General features: G+C 43.0%; 1 protein-coding gene across 1 annotated transcript in view; it reads left to right on the plus strand.

Moving 5' to 3' along the window:
• The first annotated feature begins 11,205 nt into the window (after nucleotides 1-11,205).
• Nucleotides 11,206-20,270, plus strand: part of efnb3b (ephrin-B3b) — a 79,437-nt gene continuing 70,372 nt past the window's right edge. The window contains exon 1 of the mRNA XM_042401458.1: nucleotides 11,206-12,782. Coding sequence (XP_042257392.1) covers nucleotides 12,634-12,782 — 149 coding nt within the window. The 5' untranslated portion in view covers nucleotides 11,206-12,633. The remainder of the gene's footprint in view (nucleotides 12,783-20,270) is intronic.

Genomic DNA, 20,270 nt, shown 5'->3' on the forward strand with positions numbered 1-20,270 from the left:
TTCACGGCCTCATTTTTGTCCTTTCTGTTCAAGGCAGTTCAGAGACGAATGCCCTGTAATAAATCCTCAATGAATGCAAGATGTTACACTCGAGTCAAGAGGCAGCTCTTAAAAGCTAAAGGGACTATTGGCTTTCGCTTATGAGATGGAAACTATTCATAGCTTTCACCTTTCCCACACATTCTGTATGAATGCACACACACTCATGTATTTGATTGTCTGAAACCACAGGGGCACACTGAGCAGAGAGCCAAGTTGGAGAGCTGCACTGTTGTGTTGTGCGCGTTGCTTAGCGACCGTCTCCGCCTTGGGAGAGGGGAGTAGGTAGAAAGACGACAAGAAGGAAAATTGGGGGCAGAGAGAGAGAGAGAGAAAATGCCAAGCAAGTGTAATAAATAATCCAGAGGTGTAGTGATTGCCACTTGTTTGTGTGATGGTCTTATCTGAGCTCTACCAGAGAGTGATCTGTGGGTCCTTTTCACCCCTGGGTGTCTGCTGTTGGCCATTAGGGATGGAAAGTGGTTATGATAAGAGGATGTGTCAATGGATTCGTCTATGGACTTAGGCTTAAAAATATGAATTATAAACTGTGAGAACTACAGATGGGTTCATGCCAATCACAATCAACAGAATATGCTACTGACCAAAGGAATCATGTCCATTCATCTGATTCAGGAGTGTCAGAGCAAAGGGTCTGAATACATATAAAACTACAGTAGATCTTGCTGTATTTAAATTTTAAAGCTGCTCTAATCAATATTTTTGTATTAACGATGGATGAAATGACAGTGTACTCATAGTAATGAATTATCACCTGACTCTGCCGTTCCCGTCAGTTCTACGGGCATTTTAGCGTCTTTCAGCTCATTGTTTTGGTTCAATCTCAATGCTCTCGTTTTTAACAGCCTGGTTAACTACTAGCTGCACTAGCTGAACATGATGTAGCATTTATCTCCTAAAGAGCGAGATATTTGGTGTTGTTGGAGACCAAAACAGTGCTAAAAGAGGACTTGAAGTAAAAGCTAATGATTCTTTGCTGCAGCTTTGAATAGGCAAATCGGCAACTTTTTTCTAACACATTCACTACACATTCAACTTTATAAGGTGATAACATGTCAATATTGCTGCTTGTTACACTGCCCACATATAGCCAAAATATAAATTAATGCAGGTTTGAAAGTTGAACAAGCAAAATTTCATTTATTTGTATACTTTAAGGGGCTGTACAAAATATTAGGGAGGAAGGTTATGTATTTTGTCTTACTCCTGAGGGGAGGGGAGTCTAGTTTTTGGGGGAGAGTTAGAGATGCTTATTTCTTGAGCAAGCACATAATTTATTACTATCCTATAGCAGCTCCTAACTTCACTTTATTCTGCATCTTAACATAAAGCACAACTATATTAAGAAAAATGTGTTGAAATTGGAAATGTGACATGTAAAGTGATAGTGACTGCTCTTGGTCCAAAAATAAAGTGGAGTATTTGGTAAAAAGCAAAAATTCCACTTTATCCATTTTAATCATTCTGAAAACTGCATTGAGATTCATTGAACTAGTCCTGCCCAGCTTTGATATGATGGTGATGTTTTGTTGATTACCTATTGTGTTTATTGAGACCTTTTATTTTTGTATCAGAGTCCTTGCCTCAAGGCCAAGTCTTTACACATTCAGATTTTGTTTTCCAATTATCGTTTGTCCACTAAAAACCACTACATTTAGTCTGCTAATTTGCTTTTGTTTTCCGCACAAAATTGGTTGAATCTCATGACAAATTCATGACAAACCATGTCAGGCAAAGCAATATCAGGCCAACTTTGCCAAAGCATTTACTTTATACCTCTGAAATCTAAAACTTTTCCTAGATGTGAAATTAAGCTTACAATCTTATTGTAAAAATGTTTTCCCTTAAGGCTGAAACCATTAATTGCATATAAAAGATATTGATTTCAATGTTTAACGTAGTAGTACTGTGTTTAAGCCCCATTTTCTAATGATTCATCAGAGGTTTATCCACCCTGCCAACAATGAAATTGCAGAGGAAACACTGAACAATTATCACCTTTAATTCTGTCTAATTGCCACATGTATAGTGAATAGTATCTGTGCTGCTTTCATAAAGGCATGTCGGCCAAACCTTTGTGCTTTCACACAGATGACAGCGAGGCCATTATCTTCATCCCAAGGTGGCTGCAGTGTAGTCTTTCCACTTGTGCAGTTAATGAGCCAATCCACATCAAGTGTTCTGTGTTTCTGTGTTCTGTGCTTCCATTTACGTCGCATCCTGAGTGAGTCTCCATGGCCTTGCATAAGTGCCTTCCATTAGACGGGCACACACACACACACACACACACGCACACACACAAACTTAACAGTCCCACTGCTCATTGCCAGGGAGTGTGCGGAATAGTAAGTAATGGGATCTTGATATTAAGAAAGACATTTGAAAACAATTATTCAAATGGCTGTCTGCCTGTTGAATCTCCTAATCCCACAGTGAAGCACTCAAGCAAACACTCAGTGGTGTGACCCCAGCTGAATTAGCATGGAGGAAAAGAGGAGCACACAGCTCTGAAGCTTGAGATGCTAAAATGTCTAGACTGCTCTCTGGTTTTTCACTCTCATGCTGCCTTTGAAAGGAAAAGGCTTTTTAGAACATGAGGCAGAGGGAACAGATTTCCTGTAGCTTTTAGAGGTTGTCATACATGGCATTTCTCAAAATGTCAAAGGGACAGGTCCTTTATCTCTGAGAGACTTTGAATGTGTTTGGCAGGCGCTTAGCACAGGGCTTCACTCTGACCTGGCTCTGACACACCAGTGAAGCAGAGTTGTTACATTCAGTCTTCTTCAGAGTTAATAGATTATGTACTGCATATACACAGCTGCCACATTATTTGGTAGACCTCTCAGTTTACAGCTCAGGCTTTTAGGAAATATGTCATTTAAATTAAGCGTAAAATGTACAGACAGATCTCAGCCTGGTTGTTGGGCTGAACCCTGATGGTTCCAGATATTTTAAAAGTGAATCGAAAGTGATAAGTATAACAATGTTAACAAAAATGTGTATTATCAACATTTGAATCATTTCCATTTGTTAAATGTAGCTAAGGTATTATTAAGTTGTTAAGCATTTGCATTTTGGTGTATTTGGATTAGGGGTGGGAACGTTTACACTTTTTTTGTAAACAATTACATGTCCAGTTTTCTCCAATATGAGTATTTTTTTAGTTCAGATTGGAGGACCATATCTGCAATTGCTTAGCAACAATTATTGTTTTTCTTTATCCGTTCCTGTTGTTCATACGTTCATGGGTTGTCTATTCAAAAAAACTAGTATCATATGCAGTATTTTTCTAAACGATTATAAATTTACCAGCGAGTACACGTGTACTTGTGTACGTTCCCATTAACCTTCTGACAGGTTTAGTGTGAGGTAACGTTAACTTTTTGACAGGGTTAGTGTGAGGTAATGGTAATGTAGTGTTAGTAGCTGAGCTGAGCTGAGCTAATGCTAACCTAATACTACACACACTGGCTATAGCTCACTACACTATACCACAACTTGTCTAACGCTGTTTAGCCTACTCAAATTTAAATTTCATGACACAACAAAAATGATGCAAATTACTGTAAAGCTGAAGTTGTGCTTTAGATGTTTTTTCTCCAAATAGCCTGATGACAGTTTCGAGTGAATGGAAATAACGTTTAAGTTCTTATCTAATGTCATACCCCCCAACCCCAGTACTGGCTAGCTTATGTTAGCTAACTAGCAAGATTACATGATGCTAGCGCAATTGGTCCATTTGCTTAAATTGACAAAATGCAAAGTTAATAATCAAAATAGCATTCTCCTTGGCACGTTTGTCATCTTCTTTCTTCTTTTTGTACTACCTCTGATGGCTTTTGCCTTTTCATTTTCTCTAACTCTAATGCCCTCCACTCCACCATGATGCTCTAGAACGTTCTGACTGTGATGATCAATCACTGATGAACACAGTGAGTTTTCTGGGCACAATTTTGGCACCCTGGGTGACCACCAATGTTGCCTATAGGAAGCACCCCCTGCACAGGTGACACCAATTCCATTTGACATCACCATCCCTAGAACTACACTGCTAGCATGACTAAAACGAATGGTCTACAATTGATGCAGCATAGGCCAAAACATCCTTCCTTTTGGTCCCCTAATATGGGCCAAGCTCTGAAAACCCTGGGTCCTACACCTCCCATAGTGTGTCTTCATGGGATCATACCTTCTACCTTGTTCAAACCCAGCACTTCGAATCTGTGGCAACTTGTATCTCTCAATAAAACAACTGTCCCCTAGTCCTTCGAAGGATTGCTGTCCTTGAGCCCAGACCAAGATTACTTAATCACACGGGTATGTCAGACTTGATGAATCTCCTACAGGGAGCAGTCTGTACTATCCATGACCAGTAAATTGACTTTGACATATTAAAAAAGTGCCCGTTTAACTTGGATGGAGGATTTTCCCAAGTGGGCAGAAAAAGTGAGGGGGTGGGCTCTGAAACAGATGAATCTACTGGTGTCATTGCTCCAGACTTTATCTTACAAAGCTTATTCTATTTGTTAGCTGTGTATTGTTGCATTTCCTACCTGCAAATGATCAATGACTTCTACTGGTAGGATAGGAGCTACGTTCCAAAAATAGCCAATGTTTTTATATGCATATATCAAAAATGAAACTCCTTATTGTTCACAGCCAGTAGTAGAAAGTCATTTTCACATTGCCATATTTTCTGCTCATTATAGACAGACCAGTCTGAGGTTCAGATGACTTGAGGTTTTTTCTTCACAAAGCCCGAATCTTCAGGGATATTATATATAAGTCCCAACCAACCCATTTCATCAGCCGCCAAAATAGCCGCGTTCCTATGAATACATCCCATTTCCATTGCAAAAGGCTGCAGCGGTGATTGACGCGTCCTTGTTCTCTGGTTTACATTAGATGTGAAAATAATTGGCACCTGTATTCCTCTGCATGCTCTAAAACCAGAGAAAAGCATAGCACCAGAGGTTTCATTTCACTCTGGAGTCTGATCCCCTTCTATTCACTCCAGATGTGGAGGGGCACACACACACACACACACACACACACACACACACACACCAAGGATTTCTATCAGAAATAGCTGAGAAGATTAATATAGAGTAAAGATGTGTCATATCATCATATTCCACACGTTCCACTGTTGCTGACACATAGAGATGAATAGCTCTGCATTGATATTTCTCTCACGGATATATAAGCCCTCATGCATATAGAATATCAACTTAAGTTATGTACTTGCATGTGTGCTTCTACCATCCCTCTACCCTTCACCTCATCCTCTTCTCATCCTCTCATCCTCTCTCAATCTCCTCGTCCTGCTCGCCACACATTCCCTCTGGCGATATCCGTAGCTAGTTATCATGAGAGCAAGCCTATTGAAGTACATTAAGCATCCAGTATCCCAGCCAGCCCTGACAGATTGGATGTGATCTTGGCGGTTTAGTGGGGTGTACGATGCCCAGGGAGAGTAATTGCTTGCGTAATTGCACTCTGGGGATCGGTAGAGCAGTAGGGCCTAAATTCATCCTTCTACCTGCCCTCAGGCAGCATGGACAACTCATGTCCCAACATCTGTCCATTCTTTACACCTTTCCATGAACCACCCTCCTTCACTCATTCCCTTCACCACAGTGGCTGGAGGGGAGGTTTATCGTGGAGTCAGCGGGCTGAGTGGTGTCAGGGGGAGCAGGTGGAGCATGAGCCAGGTCAGAGGAGCTCTGCATGGGTCTGAGGAGACAGATGGAGGAGGAGATTAGGAGGAGCATGGAGTTGCCCTGTTGATAAAATGAAAAGAGAGGCAGAGGAGACGAGAGGAAGACACACAGAGGATATGAAAGCCAGAGTCCAAGTGAGGGAAGATGTGTGTGCACCAGATATTCTCATAAGGAGCAAAAGATGAGGAAAATCCTCTCAAGTGGAGACAGTGTGGGTGTTCTGCAACTCATAAGGGGCTACTTTAGGTTTAGGACTTAGGAGTTAAAGTTAGCATGAAGTCTTTTAGTGCTTGCTTTCATTCCGAGTGTGATTTACTGCAGGGGCGCAAGATGAATACAGTTGACTGCAATTGTCTGGCAGGACTGAAAACCAAAGCTGTGTCCAAGCATGAACTGCTTACAACTCACAGATACATTCAACCTGTAATAACTGGTTGTAAGCAGACACTTCCTATTAAGGGGTCAGCTATCAAAAAGGCTAGGAATCACTGGTGTATAGTATGCACCTAAAAGTAAAAACTGACTTTGAAACTTCACTGCCAATCAGTCTGCACAAAAGGAAGAAAAACGTTTTTCCAAAGATTTCAACTTTTTTTGTAGCTTTCTGAGGTGTTCTTAGAGCTTTTTTCCCCATCATCCATAATATGTTTTAATTTTTTTCCAGCTGTGAGCAACCCCTCAATTTCTGGGCATTGCACTGTGGGGAAATATTGTCCAACAGCTCCTTTAAGAATCAAGTCAATTTTGCATGGACATTAATGTCTTACCTAATTTTGTCACTTCTCTAGTATGAATGCACTACATAATCAAATCCTTTTAGAATTAGTATGTAGTATGGAATTCAGACACTGCTCTGCTGTCAGATCAGACCTGAGGACTGTGAATAAAAACTACTGGATTATAGTAACAGTTAAAGGATAATACTGGCAATATCATATGTCTTTCTTAGTGTCCAAAACAATGTTCATTCATTAGCATGGACATGGGCGTTGTAGTTTATTTTTTAGTTGATCCAACATACACCGTCCTGCTGCTGTAAATCACACTAGAGCATGTGGAAGTGTATTAATCCACGGCTGAAAGTAGTCCCCAACAAATGTACTATTTACTCCTGTTTGAGTAAAATTTACAACAAAAAAAACAACAACAAAAACTTCAGTTCCTAGCTGTGGCAGGAAAATAAGAAATTATACTCTTCAGTAGCAACCAATGTGCTTGGGGCTAGAGCCACAGGGTATGGAAGTCAGAAAATATTGAGATACAGACTAATACACTGTCTGCTTTTCCTTTGGATTTGTTGACAATAAGGAAAATCTGAAATAAAAACAGACTTATCATTTAATTTCAAGTGGCTTGAGCAAGGTTGAGGTGAAGAGTTGATGTCACTTCTTGTATGCACAGAAGATTACTAGTCAATAACTAAAGAAACACTTTTAATGCACCTGCAAAAAAAATGCAGAGTCTAGGATGTTCTCCTGGATATTACTGCTTAAGCTTAAGGTTATTTTCAGGTTAAGATTTGAGTTTAGTGTTCAAATTAGAACTAGATTTAACTGGCATTAAAGGTTGGAGACAGTTCCCTATAAGTATAGCTAAAGAAGCACAAACATACAGACTGCTTAAGTATGCAAATGTAGCTAAGTAGGTGTGTATGAGAGATCAGCTGTCAGGTACAAACTGTTTACTGATGCAGAATCAATGTGTCACTCTGTACGATGCATATGTGTGATCTGCACATGTTGCACAGCCCCTCACCACTCCTTATTTAATCCCCCCCCCCCCCCCCCCCCATCTCTCTCTGTCACCGGAAGATACAAGGAGTTGTGTGTGTGTGTGCTGGCAGCTTAAGAGTGTTTACTGCAGCAGTGTGTGTGTGTCTGTCTGTATGTGTGTGTGTGTGTGTGTGTGAGAGAGAGAGAGAGAGAGAGAGAAAGAGAGAGAGAGAAAGGAGGAAGCTCACAGGGACAGACAGATGCTGAAGGATAAAGACGCGCAGCTGAGATCTATCAACTGCAAGGCGGGCGAGGGTGCCATGCTCTGACACTGACTCACATCCTCATGCACACACACCACACACACACACACACACATTTCTCTACCACCCTCGGTGTGAATTTCATTCCCATCAGGGTGCATGTTTTCCTGTCTGAGCTCTTTGTATTGCCACCACCATGGGTGTCTGTGTGGGTTTGTGTGTTTGTATATGTGCACACCTTCACCTTAACCCTTACCGCTACATGCACAATGTTAACCATACTGTAATTGCTTATTATATGCATGTTTGCAGCTGCACATGCTGTGTGATGGTGACGCTTGATTTTGTGCAAATGCGTGTGTGCAAGTTTGTGTTACATTGTTTGTGTGTGTGTTTGTGGTGAAGTCTGGCAGCAGGAGCAGAGTGTAGTCAGAGTCACCAGGGAGAAGATGCAGTTACTGAGGAGAGTTGAAGGTCGGTGCACCAAATGAGGTCAGCATTAATAAATGAGCACTAATAAACAAACTAAATAAACATAAAGTATTTATTAGTTAATGGAACTAATCATAGGACAATAATAAAACTAATAAACCACATGAGTGTGTACAAATACATCTTGCACACACAGACTCATTCCTTCCGCTCACATTATCACTCCAGAGAGTACATCCAGTTATTCAGCAGTAGCAGATCTGATGTAGGTGGTATCTTATAGTTCTGCAGTTTTTAAAACTGACTCATCTTTGACACAACAGACACTCAAACGTAGCGAGAGAGCACCACAAACCAGCCCGTTTTCCCACACAGATAGATTCCCAGACAGAGCAGAGGGTTTGTTTTTCATGCCAGCTCCACCTCTGAACTGCTGTTGTCTCTAAACCAGTCTGTCCTCCTCCACTACATTTAGCTCTGTCATCTGCCCTGCCAAGGTTTCTGGAGGTCATTGCAACAGAAACAGCTCCATCTCTGCTCTCTTTTAATTTTCTTTTTTTTTTTTCTTTCTCCCCTCTCTTTCTTTTCCATTTTTTTCTTCTTCTGAGCAGCTCTATAAAATCTCCCCACAGTATTTGTTTCTTGTTTGGATCTCATAACCTGCAATTACAATTCTTGTTGAAGGCATGCTGTAATTTCGCATCGCAGAGGAAATGTCTGCACTTTTGTCTTACTTACAGATCCTTCAGCTAAAGCAGACGCCGGTTTAAGCTTCTGTAAGATCGTTCATCCGCTCTGCTGAAGTGCCCTTGAGCAAGACTGTGAATTCCTGCCAGCAGCAGGTCTGCTGTTCTTGTAGATGTGACTTTCCTATCATTTTTGTTCCTCTCCCCCCCACACACACACTCTCTCCTCCATCTCGGTCTCACTATGATTTCCTTTCTCTCCCTGGCTGTGCAAGAACAGCGGGAGGTGTTCATGGTGCATCAAGTTTTTCCTCCCTCTGTCGTTTTTAAGGGAAATATTTTCAATGAAAAATATTAAAGGTCTCTGCCTCCCTTTCTCTCCCCCTCTGTCTCTCGGTTGTGTTTATGAAAGTGTGTTGCACTGCAGCCACAGCTTGGGGAACAGACAGATCTCTGTACTGAAGCATTGCAGGCAGAGCTGGAAGTCATGTAAGGACGAAGGCCTCTGCGCACGATAAATTCCCTTGATGGAAATGTCATGTAAGCACTATTTACATTTGGGCAGTGAGCTCATAAAGTTTGAGAAAAACTCAGAGAAAGATGTTTTTCTGCCATGTTGAGAAAAACCTCAACATGGCAGAGAAATGATGTTTTGTGTCAGTTTATGTGGGTAAAAACTCACACAAACATGCACTTTTATAACATCTTGTAGCTAACTGAGCTTTTTTTTTTTTTTTTTTTTTTTTTAAGAATTCAGTTCAGGAGCAGCCAGATACTTTTCATAATTTTTAAAGGGGCATTGCTGCAATTTCACATCGCACCGCCTTAAATTTTAGGGATTGACAAGAAACAGATTTTTAAAAAAGAATGGAAATCGGCACAGCAGAAGCCAAGATACCCTGATGTTTTCTAATTTGGGTCAAGCTTTAGAAATGCTGGATCCTACATTTCCCATAATGCTGGATCTTTTATTAGACACTCCCTGCCTCCTAAATGCCCACTTCTTTCAAACCCCACTCCTCCAGTTTGTAACACTTGGCTTTCCGTTGTAAACTTCGAGTCTGACAGGCCAAGCTGAGATAACCCTGATGACATCATCGGGGCTATTTTTTAAACCTTGGAAAGCTCCCACCAGATCCATAGACGATATTATACAACTGTATTCACAGGCTGAGTCGTACTCATGAGGATTAACTGAGCTCCATGTGTGAAATCGGTGGAGTGCCCCTTTAAGGACATCTAAACGTGTGTCTCAGTCCTCTTGCAGGATAGATTCTCTACAGAACAATGTACGGAAGAGTGTAGGATGAATAGAAAAGTATGTGAAACTCTAATATTCTCGGATGTTACAGTTCATTTGGTTGAAGAGTGGTGACTCAACAGGCTCCACTATCACTCCAACACACAGTGCAGTCTGGTTCATGCACTGCATCGACCACATGGGGGCAGTACAGCCACAGTTTTGACGGTCCTCCCATTATCCGGCTCATGCATGTCTCTGTGCGTGTGTGAAAGTGTATAAATGAATCAGTGTCAGTGTTCCTGGCGACCGGGGGCCTCAGTGTAAACAGTGGTGTGTGTGGCCCTCAGCGGGGCCTGTCACCCGGCTCGTCCTGTACCTCGTCAAGCTGAACGGCCCACTTTGAAGCGTTGGTGCTCTTCCTCTGATCTGTCAAGGCAGAGGCGGGCTGGGGGGGGGATCTGGACGGGAGGACAGAAAGAGGACCGCATCCTCCCCACACAGAGAGAGGGGGTGAGGAGGGGGGGATTCTTTTTGTTTAGACTGGACTGCAGACTAATGAGGTGAATCCAGTCTAATGATCATATGTGACATTATTCATGTAAAAACAGTATTTTCCTTATTGATAGGTTATCTGTATTTTCCTAAAATATGCAAGTTACTCAAAGTATGACTGTGTAGTGCTACTTTATCTTTTAAAATATTGCCGTGATATTCCTTTAAAACATCTACAATGACTTACATTGTGATCTCATACTGTACCTTGAGGCATATTTCATCTTAATATAACTATAATAAACCATACTCCTATAGGGATCTAGCTAGCTATAGCTTCACCGTGACATTTGTGTAATATCCCCTCTAATATTCCTGCTGGATTTTTTTTTTCAGCTCAAACCTTGTCCAGTGCCAGATGTGATTCACATTAAATGCATTGAGGGCGCTCTTGCTCTTCCATCTCAGCGTTGAACAGAGGAAGGCGCACGTTGGTGAGCGTCTAGAGAGGTGGTGGTGGTGGTGGTGTGTATGTGTGTGTGTGTGCGTGCGTGTGTGTGTGTGTGTGTGTGGTGGGGGGGGGGAGTTCTTCTTCAGCGTTTGAAAGGAGGCAGAATAGAGCGCCAGGGAGTCCAGAGGTCCGAGTCGGGGGGCCCCTGAAACTCAGAGAGGAGGTGGAGAGAGGAGGTGCTGAAAGGGACTCGATACCGCCTCCTCCGAAAAAGCCTGGAAGAATTGCGCTCCGTCAGTGCGCCCTGCCTGCCAGTCGGAGGATGGGGATTTTTTTTTCCATTCATCCACGTCCCCTTTTTCCCTCCTCCTTCTCTCAAACAAGCCAGTCGGTCTGTCAATGTGCTGCGAGCATTAGGGCAAGTCAAACCAGTGGGATTTTGAGGCAGAGAGACGGATGAGATAACGAATGAACCGCTTTCTACTGGCCGAGAAGCGACGCGTCCAGCTCTCCAAATGATGCGCTACATCAGATATGCGTCAATTTCCAACAGGGACTGATGCTCACAACTCGCATCTTATTTTTTTTTATCACTTCGCAAGTTTCACGTTGGCTTTGTGCGACATTATTAGAGTGGAGATGCTTTTCTAGCTCTTCGGTTTGTTTCTGTCTCAGTTTACTTGTGTTGTAGCTTGAATAGATTCTTGGATTTACCATCGATTTGGATTTTTTGATTTCTTTTCTTTCTTTTCTTTTTTTTTTAAAAAATTTTCAACGAATCCGTTGCTAAAGGATTTGCGGATTTACAACCCGTGTTCAACCTGTGTGTTTTTCAAAGAGGAGAATAAGGATTGTAATGCGCACTGACTAAGCCCACCGAGCATCAACATGTCTTTATGAGGATGGAGCTGTGGACACGAGTGACATCTTTTCCATTTTAAACGCTTTACCTTCACAGTTTTGGCCTGAGCTCGACTGTTTCCTTCTAACAGACTGACAATAATTCTTTTTTCAGTCCAGTCTGATATGTTGGAAGGTAGATCTTCTTGCGACAAAACAAGGTAGCCTAATGGGAGAGAAATCACATAGAGTCGGCACAGAGAACAAGGGAACATTGTTCGGAAAAAAGACAATTAGGGCGCACCGAAAGGCAACAGAAATAGCTCTTGGGTGGCGATAAATTTGAGAAAATTCGATTCGGTGGAGTTATATTTGAGCTGAGGAGCAGTGCTTTGGAGAAAAAAAGGAGGACTGATGACAAATTAATGGGAAAGTCATGGGATTGGCACTGAAATAGTACGGCCGTGGACGCGCAGAAAAACCGTCGATTTTGGAGACCCAGACGCACGGATTGAACAAGTTTCTCCTGCACATTTCCGAGTGTGTTTTTTGGTTTGATCCAGTGCAATTTGATGAATTTTGGATCCATGAGGTTATATACAACAGGCTTTCGCTTCACACTTTGACTGTCTCTACCTATAGCCTGCTCGGCTGTAGTCGCTCATCCTTTGTTTTTAGAGTCTCCTTGCAACAACATTGAAAACACAGAAAATATTTCCCATTTCTTCTAAATGGGGCTACATATGCTGGGTGTCAGGGTTGAGATGGCGTGTCGTGGAAGTGGGAATGGATTGGGGATCCTGCTGGTATTCTTACTGGATTTACTGGGGACGACGGCCAGCAATATGGAGCCCATCTACTGGAATTCCCTGAACGAAAGGTAAGAGGTTCTCAACTGCAAGACCTTAAATTTTTATTGTCTGCCTAATTGCAGGTTTGAACTTGAAGTTCCCTGCCCTCGCCTGATTCAATAATTAGTGTAATTTCAAGTTGGAAGTTGGAAATGCGACCAAAGCTCAAAAGATGGTTTAATGCAACATTTAATAAAACTCCCAGTACACTGTAAGTGTATGGTAGTAATGCAACATGACATACAAGACACTATAAAGTTAGATAAGAGGATAAATTCCCTACAGAGCAGAGGCCTACCGCAGACACACTCCCTATAGAGTATTAATGATTTTTTATTAAGGTCTCTCTTTGGCCAATTCGTCACACCTTCCTCCCAAAATAACATCATTCCATCATTAGTGTTTGCAGTATAACAGGAGTTCAGTATAAACAGTGTAATTTGATAAATGTATACCCATTGAGTTGAAACAAGCTGCTCTGTTTCACAGCTGTTCTGAATTTGTCACACTCACATTGATTATTGTGGATAATCCAGCTGTAGTTCTTCTTATTGGTAAAGTCCCTGTAAGCTGCAGGCGAATAGACACAGGCTTTGTGGTGTGTGTGTAGGAAAATAAAGACTTGTGTGATGCTCTAATTGCTGTTGCTGGATGACCTTGATTAAAGTCTAGGCCCCGGCCCGCAGGCCTCTTTCTGAAACACCCAGTCTGCCCACTCCGCCACGCTCATTTGCATTTTTTCTTTCCTCTGGAGAAGGTGTCAGGCATTAGCTGAGGAAATGTCATTTTAAACACCTCTCTGCCGCCCGGCCTTAACGACCGACACCACTTTTCTCACACCTCTGCCAATTTCCCTGTGTCTGAATAGACGCCCGGTGGGGGCAAGGAGGGGCTGGAGAATAACAGGGCGGCTTGTATGGAGGTGAAGGGGGGCTTTTAGTAACACCAGAATGACTGACTACTTTTCTGGGGACAAACTGGAATGACAAGGTTGATAAATAATTATATGTAGGCCACCAAACTATATTGGAGGGAACAGTAGCCTTAAATGCTCCTTTTTAATTATTTCTCATATTTTACAATTCATTCTCCAATTTATTGCCTATTTTAACCACATTCATAATGCTAAAAAATACAAAATTAAATTTAGATTTATGTCAGCCAACAAAACCTTGCCATCTCCAGCTCACACCCATGCCAGAGGCTTTTTCAGAGACAGGTTTTTACTGCATCCGTGTGCTGTAGGCTATGCAGCCTGCCCAGTTTCTCCCCTTTCCACAGATGTGACTGCGTGGGCCCCGCTGTGGAGCCAGGCATGAAGCCCTTAATGAGGGCTTTTTGTCAGCAGTGGGTGGATTCACCCAACAGGGAGCAGAGTTGGACACGGGAGGGTAATTTTCACTGAGAAGCTAACAGCCTGGGCTTTTGAGGCCTTACAGGTGATTCCACGCCATTGTTTCCTAATGGAGTTTAGTGTTAGGTGGGTGTCGGGGCTTAGTGAATGAATGGGCCTGGCTGGTAATTAGAAGGGTGGTGGCTTTGACACCAGACTCCATAGTCATCTCCACAGATTTGCTCACTCATATATTCAAAATACAAAGCCTGGACTATGAAGCTTATTCGCAAAGCTTACAATTCATAGTTAATCAGCTTAGTCATTTTTCCAGTTTATTTTCCTGGCCCTTTTACACCCTTGCATGTACTTGTTACTTCTCGGTCTCTACATGACAAGAGCAATACTTTAGTTTCCGCTGCCTCAGGGCAAAATAGGCTTTGGCCCTGGGCTGAAATATGTTAAGAGCCCATGCTTGTCCAAATAGTGCGCATCTTCCAAGGACAAAGTCCTGAGCCCACACACATCTGGTTTGTACTTCTGAAATGAGGCGAAAAGTAAGCAGAAGCAGTCTGTATCAATCAGGTGCAGGAGTGCATGTATGGTTCACATCTTGTCTGTGTAGCAAATGGACTGTCACGTTGTTAACCTCTAAACCTCTGCTGGATGTACTGCTTTGAAGTTTAGACCATCCACCTGCAGCTTCCCTCCACCTCTCCTCCCATCTTTCTTTCCGCCTCTGTGAGCAATCTCCGACTCCTTCTCTTCCTTGGCCCCTTCTCCCCTCTGTCTTTCACAGCTTTCGCCCCCTTCTTTCCTCATATTTTTTCTTCCTCTCGTGCCGCCCTTACCTACGTGCCCTCTGCTTCCTCCTCCATCCCTCTCACCCTCCTTTTCCCTCCTGTCACTTTCCGTCTGTCTCTATCTCTACCTCGCTCCGTCACCCCCCACCCCACCCCGCCCCTCCGGTGCAGTGACCAGACGTAGCAAATTGGAAACATGTGTCACATCCAGCCACTAATTATAGAGCTACAGCAGCCACTGACACGCCCAAAGATGTGTTAGTAGTGATGGGGTGAGAAGGAAGAAGGAGGCACCCATCGGTGTAGTGAAGGATACCTGAATTTTAGCTCCCCTTTTATTTACTAAATTAATTCCTGGAGTGCACAATAAATTCCTAAAAAATCAAGCTGACATTACAGCAAAATATAGTATGAAATGTTTACATCCACCCTTTTATTGACTGCTCCATCAGTTGAAATTGCTGCTGCCCACCAGAAAAAAAAAGAGACAGAGCTGTGCAGAGAGGAATATAAACAGAGACAGGTGCTGGGAGGTGAAAGAGAAACAGAAGGAGCGGTAGAGAGAGCAGAGATGGGAGGGAGAGACAGTCCTAACCTAAGTAAATCAATACCAGTTAAGTCTCAAGTGCCAATACAGGTTCTGCTTGAGGAAGAGGGAACTGAACCAGAACGATCACCTTGGGAAGAGCTTCCCCCACTAGACATACATTATCCTTATCTCAGCATCTCCTATTATCGGCCTTACACGGCCGCCCTAATGAAAGATCGAATCTTACATTACTGCTCAGGAGTTTGGGGGGGTGGGGGGGTGGGGGTTAGGGGGTGCTGAGTGCAAGTGACCCACACACACACAAACACACATACACAGGAGATCAAAGAGTGTAGGTCACATTGATGGACACACAAACGCACAGAGAGAGAGAATTAATTCAATTAGAGAGAATGTTGGCTGCGGTCACTCCTCTGATCACAGCATATGGAGTTTCGTAGATTTTGGCCCCTATTGAAAGTTTGATTTCAATGTCTGTTCTTAAGGCCAAAGCCTCTCATTCACCCCTCCCTCTCCTTGCAGGCTCTTTCTCCTTTTTCCTCTTTTTCCCATACTTTAGTAAACGGCTGTAGATTATTGTAAACGGCTGCTGAGGGTGGGTGTCTCCTCGCTCTGCGCTCACGGTGACTTGTAATACAACTATTCCCCCTAAGATCCACATTAAAATTTAATCCCCCCTTCCCGTTTCTCAATAATTCATTAATCGCCGGCTAATTGGCGCCGGATAAAAGACTAGCTAACTAGGCTAAGTGTTTCAACTACAAAAAACCAGAGAAAAGACTCCAAAGGAAAAAAAAAAAAAAATTACTGGAAATCTTTTTGGTGAGGGCACTCTGGGATTGAGCGCAGAGAATGGAATAAGTGTTAGTAGGTCAAACGGGGTGTCCTATCAATAGAGAAGCATTCTAACACCAGTCTATTGATTGTCTGTATGTTCCAAACTCCACACCCGGTTTCACCCCTGTGAAATCAACCCATAGGTTCCCCCCATCGTGAATAATGCATGCATGCACTGAGGCCTTTCTGGGCTGTGTGGATAAGTAAGCAGGAGCCTGGTAAGCCTACACGCATCCTTAGGCTAAATGATTAGAGAATATCCACTGGGTAGCTTTTTTATTTTAAGAGGGAGTGTAAAAACAAGAGAAGGAATGTTGTGGAGAGAAGAAGAGAAGGAAAGAATATGAACCATATTACTCAAGCTGCCTTTTAAAGGAAGCAGGCAGCGGCTCTCCCTTTCTCCTTCGCTCCCCCCCCCCTTCCCACCTCCCTCTCTCTCGGTAAGAAAAGAGGAGTGTGTGTAAGTTTACGAGCTGAGAGCAACAGGAGCTGTGAAAAGAGGTTTCAGCTGAGGTGGCAGAACGGAAAGGCAAGGGGAAGGAGAAGGAGAAGGAAGCCAATCCGGCCACAGGCTGGAATCTCTTTCTTCTCTTTCTTCAGGGTTGCAGGCAGGCAGATGGACACACAGGTGAAAATACAGACATGTGAACAGACAGATCCATTGCAACCACACAGTCTCAACAGATGCCCGCACACACACACATAAATGAGCCTCAGGGGGCGCGACCTCCCCTCCCATCTCTGTCGGACATGTGTGTAAAGAGTGTGAGGTCCTAATGTATCTCTTTTGTTGCATGTGCTAGTGAGCATTAAACACACACCGCTACCCACAGACGGTAAACACAGGAGGGAAGACACACACACACACACACACACACACAGGGGAGGAGAGGAACTTGGTAGGCGTCACGGACTGTTGTTCCACACGGAATTCATTCATTATTTTATCACTCGATTATAAGTTTATTTGGCAGGGGCAGTGCGCATTCATCAACATCATAACAGCTATAAAGCACCGTTGTAAATATGCTGGTGTTAGCTAAAGAACTAATTTACTTCCCCAGTCCCCTGGGCTTTAGAAGTGACTTTGGGATTTTGGTAATTGTTAAAAGTGCTGATGATTAGGATGAAGGAGATTAAAAGCGTGTGGCTGGTTGAGCTGGTTCAGAATGTTGGAACACATGCAGAAACAAGAAACTTTCTTTCCTGGATATATATGCATGCACACACACACACACACACACACACACAGATATACACTGTGGTAGTAGTGGTAACAGTAATCCAGGCCGCAGGTCTGAAGGGGTCACATGTGTCCCAGCATCACTGGGCAGATTGCCCTGGGTGACTGAACTCAGAGCCCCATAGCAAAGCCAGCCAACACACACATACAGACACACACACACACAGTCACACACACACACCCTGGCCTCTCATTAGCTTGCTTCACAGCACACCCTGCCTAAGCAGGATCATCCAATCCTCCTGGCAGCATTTGGACTGGGCCAGGTCAATCCTCCTCCCTCGGGTGACAGAGAGAGGTGGACTGGTGGGAAGCCAGTCCGAAGGTGTGTGTGTGTGTGTGTGTGTGTGTACGCACGTGTATGCGGACTTCACAGGCCAGAGGGGTGTGCAATGTTGAAACAACTTTTCCCTCCAGTTTCTTAGCGCTTTCTCTCCTTCTCCTCCGGCATCCCTCCATCCTCCCCTCCTCGCTGTTGAGTTTTGTTGAGGCTCTGTATCAGAAGACTCCCAGCTCTGCTGCTCTGCAGATCCCCACACCACTGGGTTGGGCTCACATTGCAGCAGCGACTGTGGCTTCGGCATCATTCCAGATAAATGGGATAGCAGCAGGAGGGAGTTGATGCTGTTGTCATTTTCGTGTGTGTGTGTGTGTGTGTGCCTGGATGCTGGTTTGTGAGAGAGGATGTGCTGGTATGTTCGTGTTTGTGCCTTGAATACTAAATAGTGTGGAAAGATCTCCAACATCTAATCCAAACTGCGTATGCAATATGCACTTTGTACCGCAAAAAATCTTCCTCTAATCAAGTAATTTTTGTTGTTTTTGACTACTTACTTATTTTCTTAAAAGAACTGAAACATTAGTGCAATTATTTTAACCCTTTCCCCACAAAAAAGAAACTAATTAAGTATTTGCTCAAATTGATTTTTCTTTTTTGATGATTTTGTGTCAAGAAAAAAAAGTTGAAATGTTCTCAGAGTTTTGGCAGATTGCTTCATTTTTGTGAAGAAAATAAGGATTTTAAAACAAGTGTAAGACAGAAATTGCTTGATAAAATGGAGATTTTTTTTTTCTCTGTGTGTGTTATTGTTTGTTTGGTCTTTTCACACCTGCTCTCCCCTCAAGCAACATCAAGGTGGAGTCCTCTTTTGCATAGCCCCACACACGGTTATGCAGAACTTGTAAAATGCAAAACAAAAGACAAATGTTTTTCCTTCTCATCTCTCAGTCACGCCCTCAGAAGCCAGAATTCATTCCAGTTTTAGCCTTTGTGTTCCGTCACTTTCATCAACACTGAAACTACATCACTCTCTTCTCACCGTCTGCCAGTGGTCGTCGGTGCGACGCTCTGATTGGACACTGGCGACAAAATGGTTTTGTAACTAAATGTTAAAGAGGCTGTGTGTGTGTGTGTGTGTGTCTACACAAGAGAGACAAATGAGTGGGTTTGCTGCTGGACAGCTGTGCCTTGTCACAGCTGAAGCTTTGGCAAACATTTTCGACCGATATGAGCATGGGGGCAGAAATAGAAGGAGCTGGTGTTGTTAGAGTGAGATGAGGGAAAGATAGAAGAGAGAGGAGGAGAGCAGGGAGCTGACAGGGTCATAGAAAGAAACAAAAAGCACGGGAGACAGTGAGGGAAGGAGAGTTAAGAGAGAGATGGATGGTTTGGGAGTGCGGCATGGTTCGACAGTGGTAGTGGCTGATGTGACGCGAGGCAGACAGGGAGAGTGACTGATGATCTATAGGTCACCGGCATGACTAGCTGCTTCCTGCTCACATACAACTGAGCCGGCCTCTCATTCCTCATTACTGACACGTCCCATAATATTTATCCCTGTGAAGTCCAGCATGAAACCTGGTAAGCTTTAAAGGAATTCATTGACTTCTTGAGCAGAATGAGCTCTCTGATTAACTTAGCATGGCGCGCTTAGACGACTGGCAGCTGTTTCCCCTCTCTGTGTTCGGTATTTACTGAAGTTCTTATGTTAAGATGAGATGTTGCAGCACACACTGTGTTTAAACTCAATACACAGTATGCACAGGTCACAGTGTTAGAAATGATGCCAAATGCCTTGTTGCAGAACAGTGTGTTGATAGACCTAAGTTGCCAAAAGCTAAATCAATTCCATTAAAGGAAAACTCTACTGTTCCACTGTATAATCAATATTAGAAGTTCATTATGTTCCAAGATGAAGTGTTGTAATTTACATTTATTGGTGAACTCACCTTGTCTGAAACTGCCAGTTTCTGAGTTTCTACATTTGACAAAAGAGAATGTGTTGAGCTGTGTGTTGGTAGAAATTTAAGTTATTAATACAGGAAATGCAAGACACCAAGTTTTTTTTCTGTGACATTTTTAAGAGTTGTGCTGTTTATTCAAAAGTCAGCTTGCATTCTGGTCTATTGAGGCTACAGTCAATTGGTGTTTCTGGCTTGTCGTTGATAGATTTCATCCTGTGCGATTGTTGTTGAGTCTAGGAGCCAACAGTCTTTGATTCTGCGAAATACACTCCAAAACCTGACGTTCGGCAGGCAAGCTTTTCTTTTATTGTACTCCATTGTAGCTGAGATGGAACACAATCTCTCAAAGTCATGTCGGGAATAACAAAAATACACCGTCAAACAACAAAATGGACCTAGAAATGCAAGGCGCGCAGCCGGTAGCTGCATGCTTTTGTAAGTGATGAAGTGGTTACAGGTGGAGTTTTTTTTTTTTAAATATCTCATTTTACATTTATATTTTTGGCA

This window comes from Thunnus maccoyii, chromosome 22 (genome assembly GCF_910596095.1).
Source record: "Thunnus maccoyii chromosome 22, fThuMac1.1, whole genome shotgun sequence".
In the NCBI taxonomy this organism is placed as follows: domain Eukaryota; kingdom Metazoa; phylum Chordata; class Actinopteri; order Scombriformes; family Scombridae; genus Thunnus; species Thunnus maccoyii.